This window comes from Dromiciops gliroides, chromosome 3, assembly GCF_019393635.1.
Source record: "Dromiciops gliroides isolate mDroGli1 chromosome 3, mDroGli1.pri, whole genome shotgun sequence".
Taxonomy (NCBI): Eukaryota; Metazoa; Chordata; class Mammalia; order Microbiotheria; family Microbiotheriidae; genus Dromiciops; species Dromiciops gliroides.
The window spans coordinates 88,766,338-88,786,793 of NC_057863.1; the positions used below are offsets into that span (position 1 = coordinate 88,766,338).

The following is a 20,456-nucleotide window of genomic DNA, read 5'->3' on the forward strand; positions in this document are numbered from 1 at the left end:
AAAACAAAAACAACCTTTTAGCTGTGTGACCTCGGGCAAGTCATTTAACTTCTCTCTGTACTCTATTTCTTCCTCTTTAAAATGGAGATGATATCAATCTCATTACACAAGGGTTGTTAGGAGGATCAGATGAGATAACGTATACAAAACACTATCACCTTTAAAGGACAACAAAAACATTTGCTACTGTTATTCCTAATATGATCATCATGTTATATGATAGGGTGTTATATGTATAACGTTTACATGTGATACAACACATATAAAACATATAATGTAAAATATATGTGTATATATGTGTGTCCATATATATATATATATATACACATACATATATATATACACATACATATTTGTATATATGTAGGCATACAAAATGGTCAGAGTTGGAAACTTCGTTTTGATTTTACCGATATCCTTAAAGCAACTTTCAGGCAGCTTCGATCTCTTGTATGTAAATGTATGTGTAAAATGTTCAGACTATAATTGAAAGTATGTTGAATATTATGGCTCAGGCAGGCCTTGTTAGCCCCACTCTATCACTGCTTTCAAATTTGATAAGATCTCATAAGGAAATCCAACAAGCCATGGACCCCATCTTGGCTCTCCCAAAAGACTGATCTCAAAGGTGTCTTTCCTGAAAATTCTATGATTCTTTAGTATCCAAAAATAGTTTGTGTGTCAGCATACACACACACACACACACACACACACACACACTTACATACCATCTGGAAGCTGGTAGAGCTCAGCTGGTAGTGTACTGAAATAATCATGGGCAAGAGCTTCTTGGGCCGAGACCCGATCTCGTGGGAAACCTCTGAGCATTTGAGAGGCCAGGTCTTCAGCTCCTGGTATCCTGCCCAACCTGGGAAAGTAGGAGAGAAAAATGAAGATTCTCTAGAGACCTCCCTTCCAAAAGAAACATCCCTTAGCAAAAGGGAAAAAAAACCCAATAAAAAACAATAAGCCTAAAAGGCAAGAGGTGGCAAGATTTAGAAGTGTGTGTATGTTTCAAGTTGAACTTTCTTGGGATTAGTTAAGTTAATATGCAAGTGAGGAAATAGCCCTTTATCCCTTTCTCCTCTCCAGCCCCCACCAAATCCTTACCTACCCTGTTAATGAGATGAAGGAAGAAGTTCAGAAGCTTTATTCCTTTATTTCATTTTCTTTCCCCATGTCTCTGGGCACTGAATTACACGCAGGATTATAATTATAGAAACAGAAATCTATAATTAAGGATTTCACCATGATGGACACAGGGGCAGGTACCAGGTAAGAAATCTGATTAAGTAGATGATCCTGGCACAGGCTCTAAGGGTCAGAAGGTTCCATGTCTTCCCAGCTCAGGAAGGTGGGGGGAAGGGGAGGAATTCCCATGTATCAAATCCCAGGTGAAAAATGCCCTCCACTACATTGCCTCTGAAATTCAAATCCCAGGGAAGATCAGCAACGAAACCATCTTGTTTTCCCCTGTGATGGAGTAGAGGAATAATCATAAAAACATAATAAGAGTACATGTTTGTACAGTACATGAAAGTTTATAAAACACATTCCTTACAGGAGGAATCACTAAAGTAATTAGAACCCTAATCTTGATAACGCCTTGATGGTCCACAACCACTACAACTCAGCCTTGTATGGAGTTACGTATTTATACTTAGTTACAACTTTTGGAAGAATGCGCTGATTCATGGATAATAATTAACACTGTAGTCTGCAGACAAAGTTAGTCACTGAAATCCCAGAGAGGAAAACTCTGCTTCTTCCTATGGTCAAAATTATCAAGCATTCTTTGACCTCTGAGTCTCATCCATGTACTATCTACAACAAATCTTCATCCTAATAAAGTACTCTAGCAAATACACAAGTAAACAAGGGTAGAGGAGCTTTTTTATCCTAGGATTTAAATTTCTATTTTATTTTGATATGGAAGACAAACTAAATATTTTTCCCCTCCCTTTCCTGTGATTCCTGTTGCAGTGATGTCAGAAGCCTCAGCTCAAAGAACTCAAATGACATCATTTCACATAAAATTTATCTGTGAAGCTACAGTCTTAAACTCTTAGTATCTAACACTTTTTTAATTACCAAAGACTATAAAAGCCACATTAAGAGTGACGCTATGTATATCTAATAATTTACAAATTGACAAATCTTCTCTTTCATCATATTCAGAGTCCATAGAGAAATCATCCCAGTTTACAAATGCTAACTCATTAGCTCTTGTTATAGTCTGATAGGAAGTATGCTGACCAGAAGAATGATTCCCAGGACACTGCTCTAGGAAACTTCTCCCACCATACCTCTCTGTGTATGTATTACACGCAAGGTTCGATTTAATAGAGAACAGGTAACTTAATGGAAGTTGCAACCGAGAGTGTAGAATTAGATCTATCTTATGTACTTATTTGGCATTTTTTGCTATTACCTTTATTACAGAGGATGCTTTCTTACATTAGGTGAAGGAGCATTGGAGATGGTGTATACTAGGCTGTAACAGTGGACACTCTTCTCTTGTGTATGTGGCTCTCAGAGAAGCTATACTAAGTTCCAAATCCTCTGTGGGTACCAATCCACTCAAGATCCCCTTTCTAAAGAAGTATTTATTTTTACTCCTTAGCCAAAGGGCATAATTAGCTCAAAGACTACACAGTATGAAAAATATTGTTGGGATATTGCCCCTATAAGCTGGGGGCATGTGTGCACATAAATACATATATGATTTGTCGATGGGAAGTATGGAAATACTTTGTGGATGTACATGGAGGGGCAAACACAAAGGGAACACATGTGACCAAATCCCATACATGAGAGACAACTGTGCTTTAGATACCAAAGGCTTAGATACCAATGTCTTCTTGGAGACATTCTTAGAGTTCCAAAAGGTCAGTTAATGTCTACAGGTGTTCTAGAAACTGTGTGAGAGTCTTAGCCTCCTTTCTTGTCCCTCTGTCACCCTCAGTGCAGAAGCAGATGGAGATCTTACAGAACTACTTACCAGCCATTTTATAACTGACTTACATCATCGTTATATCTTCCCTACCACCAATCACAGTGCTCTGCATAATGGATGGAATGGCACTGGGAGGGAAGGGAATAGGATCTCCCCATGAGGAACTTCAATACTAATGTGCCTTTTCTATAACTTCGGGATGAGGAAACTCCCTCTACTGATATAACATCTTATATTCTTAGAGGGTTGTCTGCAGCACTGAGAGGTTAAGTAATATCCCCTAGGTCACATAGCCAGTGTGTGTAAGATTTAGAATTTGAACCCACGTCTTTTTGACTTTGAGGTTGAATCTCCATCCAGTAAGTCATGATACTTCTCTGCATATATCAAGAGCTTAATAAACATTTCTTGGATTGGATTTCTGAAATTGAGGTCAGGGTTTCCTGGTTTTCTATATTTTTTACTAGGCAGGTAAAAAAAAAATAAGTAATGCAATCTAGCTAATTATATTGAGTCCCCATTGCTGAACTCTCTGACTGTAAATGACCTAGTCAGATCCAGTTGCTCACATTTCCCTCACGCAAGGGTTCAGTGTTTGGAGGACTCCTGCAGGAAATTTTTAAGTGATGGAAATGATCACAGAGTTCTGTGGATTCAGTCTTCAGTGAAGCTCAGACATGGAGGTTGGTTGCTGGGTTCCTTCCCCATCTAAAACTGCAATGACCACAGCCATGCCATTAAACATGAATCGAATTGAAAAGAGTTTTTTCCTAGAACTTCAGTTCTCTGGCTTTTATAGAACACAAAACCAGAAAATAAGAATGTTTTCTGAACAACTTGAGTCCCAACTAAATTTTCCCTTGTTCAGTTCCGGTATACGTCTCCTTTGAATATACCCCTCAAGGGAACCCACTGGATTCTTTGCCTTTTAAAGAAGAAGTAAGATTCTATAAGAGTAGGTCATCTGCAATATAAAATACTTGGGGAGTCTACTTGACAAGACAAACCCAGGAACTATATGAACACAATTATAAAACACTTTTCACATAAATAAAATCAGATCTAAATAATTGGAAAAATATCAATTGTTCATGGATAGGCTGAGCTAATATGATAAAAATGACAATTCTACCTAAATTAATTTACTTATTCAGTGCCATACCAATCAGACTACCTAAAAATTATTTTATAGAGCTAGAAAAAATAATAACAAAATTCATCTGGAAGAACAAAAGGTCAAGAATATCAAAGGAACTATTGAAAAAAATGCACAGGAAGGTGGGATAGCTGTACCAAATCTGAAGCTTTACTATAAAGTGGCAGTTATAAAAATTATTTGGTACTGGCTAAGAAATAGAGTGATGGATCAACAGAATAGGTTAGGCACAGGAAAAAGTAGTAAATGACTTTAGTAATTTACTGTTTGATAAACCCAAAGACTCCAGCTTCTGGGATAGGAACTCAGTATTTGACAAAAAGTGCTGAGAAAACTGGAAGATAGTATGGCAGAAAGTAGGCATAGAGCAGCATCTTACACTTAATACTAAAATAAGGTCAAAATGGGTACATGATTTAGACATAATAGGTAATACCAGAGGTAAATTAGGAGAGGAAGGAATAGTTTACCTCTCAGATCTTTGGAAAGGAGAACAGTCTATGACCAAACAAGAGATACAGAATATTATGAAATATGAAATGGATGATTTTGATTACATTAAATTAAAAAGGTTTTGTACAAACAGAAGCAATGCATCCAAATGTAGAAGGAAGGCAGAAAGCTGGGAAACAATTTTTATAGCCAGTATTTCTGATAAAGGCCTCATTTCTAAAATATATCAGGAACTAAATCAAATTTATAAGAATCCAAGGCATTCCCCAAATGAGAAATGGTCAAAGGGTATGAACAGGTATGAAGAAATCAAAGCTATCTATTGCCATATGAAAAAATTTCTAAATCACTATTGATTAGAGAAATGCAAATCAAAACAACTCTGAGGTACCACCTGACACCTATCAGATTGGCTAATATGACAAAAAATGAAAATAATGAATGTTGGAGAAGCTGTGGAAAAATTGGGACACTAATGCATTGCTGGTGGAGCTGAGAACAGATCCAACCATTCTGAAGAGTAATTTGGAACTATGCCCAAAGGGCTATAAAGCTGTGCATACCCTTTGACCCAGCAATACCACTCTTGGGTCTCTATCCCAAAGAGATCATGAAAAAGGGAAAAGGACCCACATGTACAAAAAAATATTTATAGCTGCTCTTTTTTGTGGTGGCAAGGAATTGGAAATTGAGGGAATGCCCATCAATTGGGGAATGGCTGAACAAGTTGTGGTATATGAATGTAATGAAATACTATTGTGCTGTAAGAAACAATGAGTAGGCGGATTTCAGAGAAACCTGGAAAGACTTATATGAACTGATGTTGAGTGAGATGAGCAGAACGAGAAGAACATTGTACATAGGATCAACAACACTGTGTGTTGATCAACTGTGATAGACTTGACTCTTTTCAGCAATACAATGATCCAAGGTAGTTCCAAAGGACTCATGATGGAAAATGCTCTCCAAATCCAGAAAATAGAACTGTGGCATCTAGATGCAGATTGAACCATACTATTTCTATTTTTTTTGTTTTTCTCTTTTGAGGTTTTTCCCTTTTGCTCTAATTCTTCTTTCACAGCTTGACTAATGCAGAAATATGTTTAATGTGATTGTACATATATAACCTATATCAGATTGCTTGCTGTCTTGGGGAGGGGGGAGGGAGAGGAGGGAAGGAGAAAAATTTGAAACTAAAAATCTCATAAAAACAAATGTTGGGGGGCAGCTAGGTGGCACAGTAGATGAAGCACGAGCCCTGAATTCAGGAGGATCTGAGTTCAAATCCGGCCTCAGACATTTGACATTTACTAGCTGTGTGACCTTGGGCAGGTCACTTAACTCTCATTGCCCTGAAAACAAAAACAAAAACAAAAAAAACAGGGGCAGCTAGATGGTGCAGTGGATAGAGCACTGGCCCTGGATTCAGGAGACCTGAGTTCAAATTTGATCTCAGACACTTAACACTTACTAGCTGTATGACCCTGGGCAAGTCACTTAACCCCAATTGCCTCACCAAAAAAAAGGAAAAAAAGAAAGAAAGAAAAACAAAAAATGTTGAAAACTATCTCTACATATAACTAGAAAATAATAAAATACTTTTATGATTAAAAAAAGAAGAGCTACCAAATAAAATTATACTTCAATATGTTAAAAAAAAAAAGAGTAGGTCATCTGATTCACCCCCAACAGGATCAGTAGTGTTCTATGTTTTGTCAATAAACAGTTTTGTTCAACCTGATCTGAAGGAAAGATCTCTGTCATTTTATTAGATAGATTATTCCATAGTTGGATAAAAACTCTCTGAAAGGTGGCCCTAAAGCCTAGAGGGCCTTTCTTTGATCTCAAACCATTTTTAGGTGATAGATCACCCCTGCTTTTGTATCTTTCTGTTGTTTTAATCCAACTCTCTTACTCCCACTTCCTAGTCCTAAAAGCCTTTCCTAAAGCTTGACTTCTGGTGCATATATTATGATCTTAAAACTGTACCAAGGGGGAAGCTAGGTGGCACAATGGATAGAGCACCGGCCCTGGATTCAGGAGTACCTGAGTTCAAATCCAGCCTCAGACACTTGACACTTACTAGCTGTGTGACCCTGGGCAAGTCACTTAACCCCAATTCCCTCACCAAAAATAAACAAACAAAAAACTGTACCAAGTCAATTTCCAGTCTATTATCTCTACAACCCTTCTCTCTACTACTGTTGTCTTCTCTGTGGGACGAGTGTACAACTATCATTCCCCTTTCTGCTAGCCATCAGAATTCAAAGATTCCATTCATTCCCTGGCACTGATCAGAAGAGAACTCAAAAGTAGTTCTGTATTCAGGAAACATTTAGGAAGCCCTGGACCAGTTACTACTCCCAATTACTTCGTTAAATTGAAATCCTTTTAGAGTTCACCCATTCATTCCTTTATAGACAGGTGAAGAAATAGGAGGCAACATGGTATTAGTGAAAATAATGGATTTGGAGTCAGAGGGTTCTGGTTTAAATTCCCACCCTACCATTTACCTACCTTGTTTGGCTTTGGGTAAGTCACTTTATTTTATTTATTTATTGGTAAGGCAATTAGGGTTAAGTGACTTGCCCAAGGTCACACAGCTAGTAAGTGTCAAGTGTCTGAGGCTGGATTTGAATTCAGGTCCTCCTGAATCCAGGAATCCTGAATCCTCTATCCACTGCACCACCTAGCTGCCCCTGGGTAAGTCACTTTAAAGAAAGTTTAGTGTTTCTTGCTTTAGATGAAGAAATATTGGAAATGAACTCTATTCAGCTATGAGCTTTCGAACTTCAAAATGTCAACTTCAGCTTCCAGAATCCTGGGATCCAGAATCTACAGTCCTCCAGCCAACCTCAGACGAGTAGTATTGACCCCATCATTAAGATGCTGGATCTTACAACAGAGATGATCTTATCCATTGACTATGTCACATTCAGAAATTGACATGGTGGAGAAAAATATTTTGTAGAAACCACTTCATGCATTCATCTACTATCCCCAGGGACCAAAGAGGAAGAAGGGAGATTGTTATCCTTTTGTGAAAGGTAATTCTTTAATGATCTTGGGGTGCTAATCACTGGTGATTTATATGGGAGAGCACACTAGAATGTATTATTAAAATGTATTATTAAAAGTATTAGAGAATACACCTCCCAACCTTCTGGGGTATCCCTAGGAGAGTGGACTTAAACTTGGCTGTGCTGGTGGATCAGAAACTGTGACGTGTATCTCTAAGAGCTCATTTTCCTGTCTTTTGGAAGCTAAGAGACTGCAGCCTGATACATTCTATTTTTTTTTTTTTTAGTGAGGCAATTGGGGTTAAGTGACTTGCCCAGGGTCACCCAGCTAGTAAGTGTTAAGTGTCTGAGGCCGGATTTGAACTCAGGTACTCCTGACTCCAAGGCCAGTGCTTTATCCACTGCGCCACCTAGCCGCCCCTTGGTACATTCTATCTTAACTGCTCCTTCACCTAGAGTGGGAAAGAACAGACACAAGAGATATGAAAGCAACAGCAGAGGCACCTGGTTGGTCATGGGCCACATGGAGTTAGATTCAGGTGGGAAATAAAAACCCGAGGCATCTGTCCCTACTGGGGGCTTAAAAGCAGTCCTTGCTCCCTCCCTTGAATACAAACACCCAGGAAAAAGAAAAGTGCTTTGGTCAGTTAGTTCTTTTTATAAACATTCTCAGTTCTGGCTAAACACCCAATCAAAAGGTTCTTCTTCAAGTAGTAAGCAGACCAGAGACAATACCTGAGTGATGATTTTTGTTTCAGCAGAGCACATTGCAGAAGCTCATAAGGACTGGCTGATTGGCCAGTCCCCTATAACATCTAGAATAGGGGGTAGGACTAAATGACTTGTAAAGTCCCTTGAAGATCTACCTGATTATTTAGAGTTCATTAATAAAGGAGGGGGGTAATCCTATCATGTGCCTTTCTTTCCCATATTAGTTCAAGGAATGCAGAGTACTTCAGATACATTCTAGCTAACCAAAATTTCAGAAGCAACACCTATCATTCAATGATTATAAAAGTTCTGATTCAATTAATCAAGAAGTATTTGGGGGAGCCAGGATGGCAGAGGAGAGGAAGCACTACAGCCAAGTTCCCAAAACATTTCCCTCCAAACAACTTTAAAATGACCTCTCAAATCAAATTCTGGAGTATCGGAGGCAATAAAAAATAGGGGTGAGATTTTTCCAGGCCAAGACAATATAGGAGGTCAGAAGGAGAGGTCTATGACACGGGGGTGGGGGAGGGGGGTGGAGGCTGGCCTGAAGCGTGAAGCTATATGGTATCAACACCAGTTATAGGACTTGGTGGTAGTGACAGCAGCAGCAGCATCTTTGGGAGCTCTTAAGCCAGACACAGTAAGGGAATGGGGTAACTTGTCAGGAAGAGATTGAAAGGAATTCCTGTGCTAGCACTGGACATAGGATCAGCTGCTATTTGGCAACCCCATTTTCCATAGCCACTTCTGGTTTCAGTTCCACGACAGAGAGGAGTGCTTTTAGCTGTAAGGGAGCATAAGCCCTGAAGAATAGTATTGCTTTTGGTCCCAAGAGAGCAAGGGCCCTGAGGTGCAGCTACTGCTGTAGCTCTTGCTGTTAATAGGGAGAAGGGACCCTTCATGGGTAAGGACTAGAGCACAGACAAGGAGAGCAGTGACTACACCTCTCCCTGGATTAGACAACCTTGAAAACACCCAAAACCTTCAAACTCCCATAACTAGCTCTGAAAACAGCCTGAAGCATGGGACAATGCTCCCCCACCATCCTGGAAACCCAGCCCAACCTTAATGTAAAGTTTGAAGTCAAGAAATAGGCTGGAAAAATGAACAAAGAATAGAAAAAGAACCTGACCATAAACTGCTACTATGGTGACAGGAAAGATCAAGACACAAACTCTAAAGAAGATAATGTCATAATACCCATAAGCAAAGTCTCAAAGAAAAAAAAGGTTCACTGGATACAAACCCCCAAAAAAATTCCTGGAAGAACTAAAATTATTTTTTAAAGTAAATAAAAGTGGTAAAGTAAAAATTGAGAAAAGAAATGAGAGTGATACAAGGAAATTATGAAAAGACAATTAGTAACTTGGTAAAAGAGGCACAAAAATAACAAAGAAAATAACTTTTTAAAGAGCAGAATTAGCCACATGGAAAAAGAGGTACAAAAGCTCAATGAAAAAATAATTCCCTAAAAATTAAAATTGAGCAAGTGGAAGCAAAAAGCTCCATGAGACATCAATAAACAATAAAACAAAGTCATAAGAATGAATAGAAGAAAAGTTGAAATATCTCATTGGAAAAATAACTGACCTAGAAAATAGATTGAGGAGAGATAATTTAAGAATTATTAGACTACCCAAAAACCAGGATCAAAGAAAAAGCCTAGACATTATATTTCAAGAAATTATTAAGGAAAACTACCCCCAATATCCTAGAACTAGAGGATCAAATAGAAATTGAAAGAATCCACTGATCATCTCTTGTAAGAGATCCCAAAATGAAAACTCCCAGGAATATTATACCCAAATTCCAGAGCTCCCAGGTCAAAGGAAAATACTTTAAGCAATTATAAAGAAACCATTCAATGGAGCTATAATCAGGATTATACAAAATTTAGCAGCTACCATATTAAAGGAGCACAGGGCTTGAAGTATAATATTCCAGAAAGTAAAGATGCTAGGATTACAACCAAGGAAAACCTACCCAGTAAAACTGAGTATAATCCTATGGGGGGATGTGGACATTTAATGAAATAGAAGACTTTCAAGCATTCTTGATGAAAAGACTAGAGATGAAGAGAAAATTTGACTTTCAAATACAAAACTCAAGAGAAGCATAAAAAGGTAAACATTAAAGAGGAAATATAAGGGACTCGATAAGATTGAACTGTTCACATTCCTACATGAGGAGATGATACTTGTAGCTCCTAAGAACTTTATTGGTATTATGACAATTAGAAGGATCCTACATGGACAGAGGGTACAGGGGTTAGTCAATTGTGTTGGAATAACCTAAAAAATGGATGGATAAGAAAAAAAGAATGAACTGGGAGGAAAGAAGAGCTTTCACAGTGGAGGGGAAATGGTGGGGGGGGGGGACAATACTTGAAACTCACTCTCATCTGAATTGGTTCAAGAATGTATATGCACAATCATTTGGGTGTAAAAATCTATCTTACTTAAAAAAGAAGTAGGAGGGGAAGGGGATAAGAAAAAGTTGGGGAAGTAATAAAGGAAGAATAGATTAAGAGAGGCAGTGGTCAGAAGCAAAGCAGACTTTTGAGGATGGAGGGAGAGAGAAAGAGAGAAGGAAGTATGGATAAATAGAAAATAGAATGGAGATGCACAATTAGTAATCATAACAGAATGTAAATGGGATGAACTTACCCATAAAACAGAAGCAGATAGCAGAATGGATTAGAAACCAGAGTCCAACATGTTGTTTACAATAATATTGGGTTGAGGGCAGCTAGGTGGCACAGTGGATAAAGCACCAGTCCTGGATTCAGGAGGACCTGAATTCAAAACCAGCTTCAGACACTTCACACTTACCAGCTCTGTGACCCTGGGCAAGTCACTTAACCCTCATTGCCCCACCAAAAAAAGAGTTCATGTCATAAATTAAAGGATCACAATAACATAGGGTTAAAATAGGGGGCTGGAGTGGAATCTATTATGCTTCAAGTGAAGTAAAAAAAAAAGACAGGGGTAGCAATCATGATCTCAGACCAAGCAAAAGCAAAAATAGACCTAATTAAATGAGATAAGCAGGGAAACTACATCTTGCTAAAAGGTATACAATGAAATAATATAAATACTAAACGTGTGTACCAAATGCCATTGCATCCAAATTCTTAAAGAAAAAGCTAAATTTAAAAGAGGAAATAGATGGCAAAACTATACTAGTGGGGGACTTCAACATTACCTCTCAACACTAGATAAATGTAGCCATAAAATAAATAAGAAAGAAGTTAAGAAAATGAATATAATTTTAGAAAAATTATAAAGACCTCTAAATTATGGGGGACTATCAAGGACTATACCTTTTTCTCAGCAGTACATGGCACCTTCACAAAAACTGATCATGTATTAGGGCATAAAAACCTCACAAACAAATTCCAAAAAGAAGAAATATTAAATGTACCATTTCCCAACTGTAATGTATCATGTTCAATAAAGGACTATGGAAGCACAAATTAAAAATTAATTGGAAACTAAATAATCTAATCCTGAAGAATGAGTGGGTCAAAGAACAAATCATAGAAACAATCAATAATTTAATTAAAGATACCAAAATTTGTAAGATGCAGCCAAAGTAGTACTTAGGGGAAATTTATATCTCTAAATGTTTATATCAATAAAAAGAAAAAGAGCAGATCAATAAATTGGGTGTGCAGTTTAAAAAAGCTAGAAAAATAACAAATTAAAAATCTCCAATTAAACACCAAAATAGAAATCCCGAAAATCAAAGGAAAGGTTAATAAAATTAGACGTTTAAAAAATTGAATTAATAAATAAAACTAGGTGCTAGTTTTATTTTAAAAATCAAATTAAACTATTGGTTAATTTAATTTTTAACAAGAAAGATGAAAAACAAATTGTGAATATAAAAAATCAAAAGGGTGATTGCATTACCAATGAGGATGAAATTAAAATAATTATTAGGAGTTATTTTGCCCAATTATATATGCCAATAAAACTGACGATGTAAGTGAAATGTATGGCTATTTACAAAAATATAAATTGCCCATATTAACAGAAGAGGACATGGAATACCTAAATGACCCTATCTTAGAAAAATAAATTGAACAAGCCAATTCCCCTAATGAATATTGATACAAAATTTTAAAATAAAGTACTAGCAAGGAGATTGTAGTAATATATCACAAAAATCATACACTCTAACCAGGTGGGATTTATACCAGAAATGCAGGGCTGGCTGAATATTAGGAAAACTATAAGCATGATTGACCATATTAGTAATGAAACCAACAAAAAGCATATGCTTATATTAATAGAAGCAGAAAAAAGCTTTTTTATCAAAATGCAACACCCATTACTACTAAAAACACTAGAAAACATAGGAATAAATGAAGGCTTTCTTAAAATAAGTAGTTATCTATCTAAAACCAAGAGTAAGCATTTTCTGTAATAGGTATAAACTTGAAGCCTTCCCAGTAAGATTAGTAGTGAATCAAGGATGTCTGTTAGCACCACTATTATTCAATATTGTATTAGAAATGCTATATATACACCAATGAGACAAGAAAAATAAATTAAAGGAATCAAAATAGGCAATGAGGAAAAAAACTTATCCTTTGCAGATGACATATTGGTGTACTTAGAGAACTCTAGAAAATTGACCCTTAAGAAGGAAAACAGGAAACTGGGGAAAAAAATTTACATCAAGTTCCTCTGACAAAGACTTAATTTTTCCAATATAGGGAACTGAGCCAAATTTATAAAATGAAGAGCTATTCCCCAACTGATAAATAGTCAAAGGATATAAACAGGCAGTTTTCAAAAGAAGAAATCAAAGCCATCAATATTTACATGAAAAATGTCCTAAATCACTATTGATTAAAAATGCTAGTTAAAACATCTCTGTCATAACACCTCACATCCATCATATTGGCTAACAATAGATAAGAAAAGGAAAATGACAAATTCTGGAGGGGATATGGAAAAATAGGTACACTAATGCATTTGTTGGTGGAGTTGTGAACTGATCCAGCCATTCTGGAGAACAACTTGGAACTATGCCCAAAGGACTATAAAACCATGTATAATCTCAGACCCAGCAATACTACTACTAGGTTTGTATACCAAAGAAGTCAAGAAAAAGGGGGAAAGGACCTATATGTATAAACATAGAATGGGAAATTTTGGCAACGTCCATCAAATGGGGAATGGTTGTGATATATGATCTTTATGGAATACTATTGTGCTAAAAATGATGAAGGGTATGTTTTCAGAAAAAGCTGGGAAGACTTATATGAACTAATGCAAAGTGAAGTGAGCAGAACCAGGAGAACATTGTATATAGTAACAGCAATATTATAATGATCAGCTGTGAAAGACTCAGCTACTCTGATCAATACCATGACTACTCCAGACAATTCCAAAGGACCCTTAATGAAAAATACTATACACCTCCAGACAAAGATGAACTGAATACAGATCGAAGCATATTTTTTCTACTTTATGTTTCTTCCTTTTTCTTTATTAATTTTGGCAACATGACTAATATGGAAATATGTTTTATATGACTTCATATACACAACTGGCGTCATATTGCTTGACTTCTCAATGGGTAGTGGAAGGTTGGGAGGGAGGGAGAGAATTAGAAACTCAAAATTTTAAGAAATGAATGCTAAAAAAATAAATAAAAGAAGTGGGGGTAAGGGAAGAAGTTTACTATGTGCTTACCACTTACCCAGTGGTAAGTGCTAGGAATACAGTGAAGAAAAATATAGTATTTTCTCTTAAGGATTTATATTCTAATGGGGAGACATTGAATTGGTAGGCAGGTAGGTATGTAGTGAGGTAAGTAGGTAGATAGATAGATAGATAGATAGATAGATAGATAGATAGATAGATAGATAGATAGATAGATAGATAGATAGATAGATAGATAGATGGACGGACGGACGGATGGATGGATTAGATAGATTAGATAGATGATAGATAGACAGAGATAGATATATAAGATCTATGAAGAGTGATATGAAGGCTGATTTTCAGTTCTGTCCATCTCACCTAGGGATTTGCCAAGTAAATACTTTTTTGTTGTCTTGACAGTAATTTATAACTTACCCTTACGAACCATTACTATATGCACTCATATCTCCTACCAGGTGACTGGTAATAATGAGGACAGGTAGAGCCATAACTGGGGTAGAAACATGAGAGCTTTGTCCAAGGACACCCAAATTTAGAGGGTATTTTCAATACTTACACTCTAGGAGTATAAAAACAACTGAACTTAGCACATAGTAAGAATAATTAGCAAGTTAACAGATAACATGCTTACCACCACTACACCCCAGCCCACCAAGCAGTTGCACTTTAAGTGAGTTCCTCTTCTGTTTTGTCCCACCCGGTTCCCTCCTCTCTCCTGTGGCCTCCCCAGCAGCAGACTTGAGGTGAACCAGGCTCACTTTCTTTCCCCAACCCATCCCATGATGCCTTGGATTCTAGGGTCTTTCTTCTTCCCCACTTCTTTACTCCCCACAATTTAAATGTTTGTTTAAGAGTTTTTCTAAGGGTGTATTTTGTGAAGCTTGTTTTAGGTGCCAAAGGATCAGTGTGTGTTAATGATGCCAGTGATCTATGGGGTTTTTTATGCTTTTCTTCCATGTTTCATGATGTGATTCGACAACCTTCATCAAGAGAAGCACTACGGGGGCAGCTAGGTACTGCAGTGGATAAAGCACTGGCCCTGGATTCAGGATGACCTGAGTTCAGATCTGACCTTGCACACTTGACACTAGCTGTGTGATCCTGGACAAGTCACTTAACCCTCATTGCCCCGCAAAAAGAGAGAGAGAGAGAGAGAGAGAGAGAGAGAGAGAGAGAGAGAGAGAGAGAGAGAGAGAGAGAGAGAGAGAGAGAGAGAGAGAGAGAGAGAGAGAAGCACTAATGGGAAGTTCATGGGCTTAAAGTCTTGACTCTACTCTCCCCATCCAACTACTATATTTACTCTAAAAGTATGTATTATGGCTAGGGGGCAGCAAGGTGGCACAGTAGACAGAGTCAAGAGGCTCTGGAGTCAAGAGGACCTGAGTTCAAATATTACCTCAGATACTAGCTGTGTAACCCTGGGCAAATCACAATCCCAATTGCCTTAAATATCCAGGGCCATCTCCAGTCATCCTGATACATATATATCTTGCCACTGGACCCACATGACTCTGGAGGAAAGAGTGAGGTTGGTGACCTGATACAGCCCTCCCTCACTTAAATCCAATTCAGTGCAAGTCATGACATCGCCCAATGTCATGGTCCTCTTCAAGAATGAAGGACAAACAACAACATATATTATGGCTACAATTATGGAAAAAGTGACTCTAACTATTCTAGGAATAAAACTTGGATCTTGGCTTCTCCATCACTTTTCCTACAGACTTTTTCTCACCTTCTCTGACTGGCACCTACGGCAATCTTCCCCACATAGAGTAGATGTACCTCCTACTAAAGGCATAAAAATGCAGCTGTCATGAATGTAAATTATGATAGTTAGCTCTATGTCCTCAGATACATTTGCTGCTAGGCTACATAATGAGAAATCAGGAGTGGGACCTGGCCCTGCATCCCTTAAGATTTATGTCAAAGGTACTTAAAAGAACAAGAAAGATCTGCCCTATTAACAAGAGATCGTGGGGCAGCTAGGTAGTGCAGTGGATAGAGCACCGGCCCTGGAGTCAGGAATACCTGAGTTCAAATCTGGGCCTCAGACATTTGACACTTACTAGCTGTGTGACCCTGGGCAAGTCACTTAACCCCAATTGCCTCACCAAAAAAAAAAACAAAAACAAAAAAACCCACGAGATCATTAATTAAATCATGGATCTTTCCTTCCAGTATCAATGCAAAGGACACGGTGCTATTTCAGCTGGCTAAAATTTCAGAAATGACAGCGTCCAATGATTATTAAAATTCTGAAATATGTTCCAGCAATACATGTAACCTGAAAGTTATTCTGTGTGTGAAGATACAGGCATCCCATTTTGGAAGTTTAGAATGAAAAACACAAATAAAAGTAAAATTCAAGTCAGTCTCAAGTGATTGCTTGTGAAAAGCACTAGTTTAGGGCAGCTAGGTGGCTTAGTGGATAAAGCACCAGCCCTGGATTCAGGAGGACCTGAGTTCAAATCCAGTCTCAGACACTTGACACTTACTAGCTGTGTGACCTTGGGCAAGTCACTTAACCCTCATTGCCCAGCAAAAAAATAAACAAACAAAAAATCAAAAAGCGAAAAACATTAGCTGGTCCAACATAGAATCTGGATGCTCTTAAGGGTTTATGGCAATGGTCTTGATTTCTTTTTTTTTTAGTGAGGCAATTGGGGTTAAGTGACTTGCCCAGGGTCACACAGCTAGTAAGTGTTAAGTGTCTGAGATCAAATTTGAACTCAGGTCTCCTGACTCCAGGGCTGGTGCTCTATCCACTGTGCCACCTAGCTGCCCCTTGATTTCTTAACAGACAGGTTTCAGATGCGAGGAATTCCCTTGGATGTTCAGTGGAATCCTATTGGCCCAAAAGACTTAGGTTTTAGAGATAGAAAAAGTTCTGGAGATCATTTAGTCTTGGGGTTTGTAACCTAGGGTTTGTGAATTTGGTTGTGTTTTTTTAAAAAAACATATATATATATATATATATATACACATATATGTACAACCTTATGTTAATATAATTGGTTTTCTTCATAATCTGTTGTATTTTATTTTGTTCATTTAAAAATATTATTCTGAGAAGAGGCTCATAGGTTTCAGTAGATTGTCAAAGGGATGCATAATAAGAAAAATGTTAAGGCCCTAGTTCAAATTCTTCATTTTACAGATGAGGAAGCCAGAGTTCAGAGAGATTTAGCGATACCCATGGTCACACAACAACTCAATAACATTGTCAGAATTGGAACCCAGGTGCCTTGCCTCCAAATGCAGAGAGTCCTTTTCACACCAACCTCACACCTGTTTACAGGATCTTCCTTAGTAGTTCATTTCTTTGCTGGGGAATCATCTCTCCCAGTAATTCATAGGAGTGTAGATTCAGATCTAAAAGGGATTTGTAAGCTCCAGGAAGGCCAGGGATTTTGATCATAGGGCTATAAATTTAGAGATGGAAAGATCCTTAGAGGTCCTTTTTACATTCCTCATTTTTCCAGACAAGGAAAAACTGAGTCTGGAACCGAAGTCCTCTCAGTCCAAAGCCGGCACTGAACCAGACGGGGAGGGCTTTTTTTTTTTTTTAACTTGGAGCTTTTAAGGCTCCAAGTTCCATCAGTACCTATCAAAGAAGCTTCCCATAACAAGACAATCAGCCTGTCACACACAGAGCTATTTCCCAGTCACAAATAACATAAGAGATGCTTTGTTGTTGCTTGCCAGTCTGGTCAAGGAACATGTGGGTGGCACTTGGTTAAGTCTAAATTCATAATGATCGCTGGCATATAACTCAATAGTTTGCAGGCTTATGCAGACCAGCAACCACCATGGCCCCTTTCAGGAGCCAAGATGGCTCCCCCAAGGAGAGATGGTGGCAACACTTTCTAATAGAAAGCATAAGGTCCTTCATGAGATGATACATGCATTGTTCCATGAATGAATGAATGAATGAATGGATAACGAATGAAAGAAAAAGCATTTTAAATTCTTACTATCTGCCAGTCACATAATAGGAACTGAGAATTTATATTTTGTACAAATTCAAAAAAAGTGACAGTCCCTCCCCCTACATTCTAATGGGAAAAACAACATATATAGGGGAGTGAGTGGTTCCCAGGAAAGGGAGTTTTGGTCCCAGGAGTCAAAGGGATTATAAGTGGAGCCTAGACTACAAGCAGTGTCAATTAGATAGGGCTATGAGCCAGGGAAGGTGTTTGGATCTGGGGGTACGGGGGGAATAGAGGGGAGAAGCATTCAATAAGATCACACCCTGCCTACTCCTAGTAACAGAAAGTGTCTTCCCCTATTTTATAGGGGATAACTTTGGGGGTGGTTTGTGTTTGGGAGTGGGTTGTTTATTTTGTTTGTTTTTGCAGAGAAATGCTTTGAAGCAGAGGGAAATGAAGGAATGCAACTTTAACTCCAAGTCAATGGGGCTAGGCACCCCAGGCACGCAGACAAGTGGGTGTTTACAGAGCTGTTCCGGTGCCATCCCTGGAATGAGATGATAAATGAAAGGCCCTTTGAGCCTACCTCCAAGTTGGCTGTGTAAGTGACATTAGATCTCAGGTCTTGCTGTGCTTTTAAAAAATAGTAGAGGATCATGATGACACAATGACCAGAAGTCCCTCTGATATCTTTCACTACGTATTAATGTTTGTGACATAGACCTAAGCTACGGAGTTGGACTCTCCCTGTAGCCCCCTACCTTGTGCTCATGAACTTTAAAAAGCCTTTAAAGTGTGGAAAAAGCAAACTGAGTTTGCCTTCCTTCAACTGCATGTGATTTTCAGTGGAAAAATATTCCCAGGTTCAGATAGGATCTTGGCAGATGAAATCCTTTTCTCTATCTCCCCACCTGTGAAAGTGTGTTTTCCTTTGACATCTGAGTTCCTTTTCCCAGTCTCTCTCTCTCTAATGTTTCCTTCGATGTGCTTTCTGCAACTTCAGTGAAGCAAAAAGAACAGGGCCTTGGCTAATTAGTCTCCGATCAAATAATGCCGGTTATTGTAATTGGTCATTGTCCGAAGACTCCGAGTTCTTCTCTGGCCTCTAGGTTGCCTGGCGCAGCTTAGTTAGCTAACTATTCTGGGAATGTCCCTATTATCTGGTTTTCTTTGCAAAAGAAACTGGGGTTTGTTGAAAGCTGGTAATAAAAGTCTGCCCGGGTCTGAGTTGAGACTGCGCAGAGAGGGCCTGGGAAAGCATGACCTCTATGAATCAAGTGCCCCCCACCCCAAATAGCCACCCAATTGATGTTTAGTTTCTATGTGTATGAGAATAATAAACCCACAAGGTTTTTCTGCTAGCTAACACTCCCTCCTCTAAGGATCTAGTGCTCGACCAAGAGGGCACAAAACAAATTTAATGACCGAAAGCTTGGAGGGTAAAATGGTTATACAGAAAAAACTAACAGACTCACAGACAGCTTCCTATAGATCACCTCCTGCATTTCTAGGGTGCCTACTGTCGAAGGATCCGGGTGCTCAGCGATACTACTGGATGCTACGTCCAGTTCTCTCTTTGGTCTCTGCTTAGAGAAAGGATGCTCTAGGTGGTTTACCTGTTCCAGATGATCTGAAGGCTCTGGGGCTTACTCAGCAGGAACCACTCTGGAAAAGGAATTTCACAGAATGATTAAAAACGAAATGGATGGTGGGGGAAACACCCTCCCTCACCTAAAAACCAACTAATCCTATGCCAATAGCATTCTTTAAGGCATTGCCAACTATTTTATGAACGTCCTAAAGGCTTTGGAGAGAGAATCACTAAATACTGAGTTAGCGAACAAGAAATTCTCAAACACCAACTATATGCAGAAGGGCTGTCCTGAATGCTGTGAGGAATACAAAAGAAACCAGGCAAAGAAACATTTATTTATGTCTACTACATGCCAGGTTGAGTTCAAGGTACTAGGAATACCAAGGGGAAAAAAATGAAAGTCTCTTCTCTCAAGTATCTTATATTCTACCGGGGGAAAGGAAGAGAAGGGAAGGAGAGTCAAAAGGTACAGATATAAGAATATACCTATATATGTATGTATGTGCATGTATATATGTATGTATATATATGTAATACACATGTAACAAGGCAATTTGGTGGGAAAAACTAGTAGCTGAGATCACTAACCTAGAAAGTCTTTCAATTTTGTTGCTGGAACAAAACATACACATATGAAAAGATATGAGCACTATTATAGGGCAAAGTAGCAATAATTCCAGTGATAAAATGAAAAGTAAGACTATAGGGAAAGGAAAGGAAGGAGGGGAAGGAAGGAAATAAGCATTTGTCTTGTACCTACTATGTGCCTGGCACTATGCTAACCACTATTTACAAATATTATCTCATTGGATGCTCACAACAACCCTGCAAAATAGATGCTGTCATCCCCATTTTACAGTGTGGGAAACTGAGGCAAGCAGAAGTTAAGTGACTTGCCCAGGGTCTCTCAGCTAGTATTTTTAGGCTAGATTTGAACTCAGGTCTTCCTG

General features: G+C 38.3%; 1 protein-coding gene across 1 annotated transcript in view; it reads right to left on the bottom strand.

Annotated features, from left to right (window-relative positions):
• CDK15 (cyclin dependent kinase 15) overlaps nt 1–20,456 on the bottom strand; it is a 94,628-nt gene that overhangs the window by 14,140 nt on the left and 60,032 nt on the right. The window contains exons 11-12 of the mRNA XM_043996811.1: nt 19,529–19,577; nt 729–868 (exon numbers count right to left, since the gene is read on the bottom strand). Coding sequence (XP_043852746.1) covers nt 729–868; nt 19,529–19,577 — 189 coding nt within the window. The remainder of the gene's footprint in view (nt 1–728; nt 869–19,528; nt 19,578–20,456) is intronic.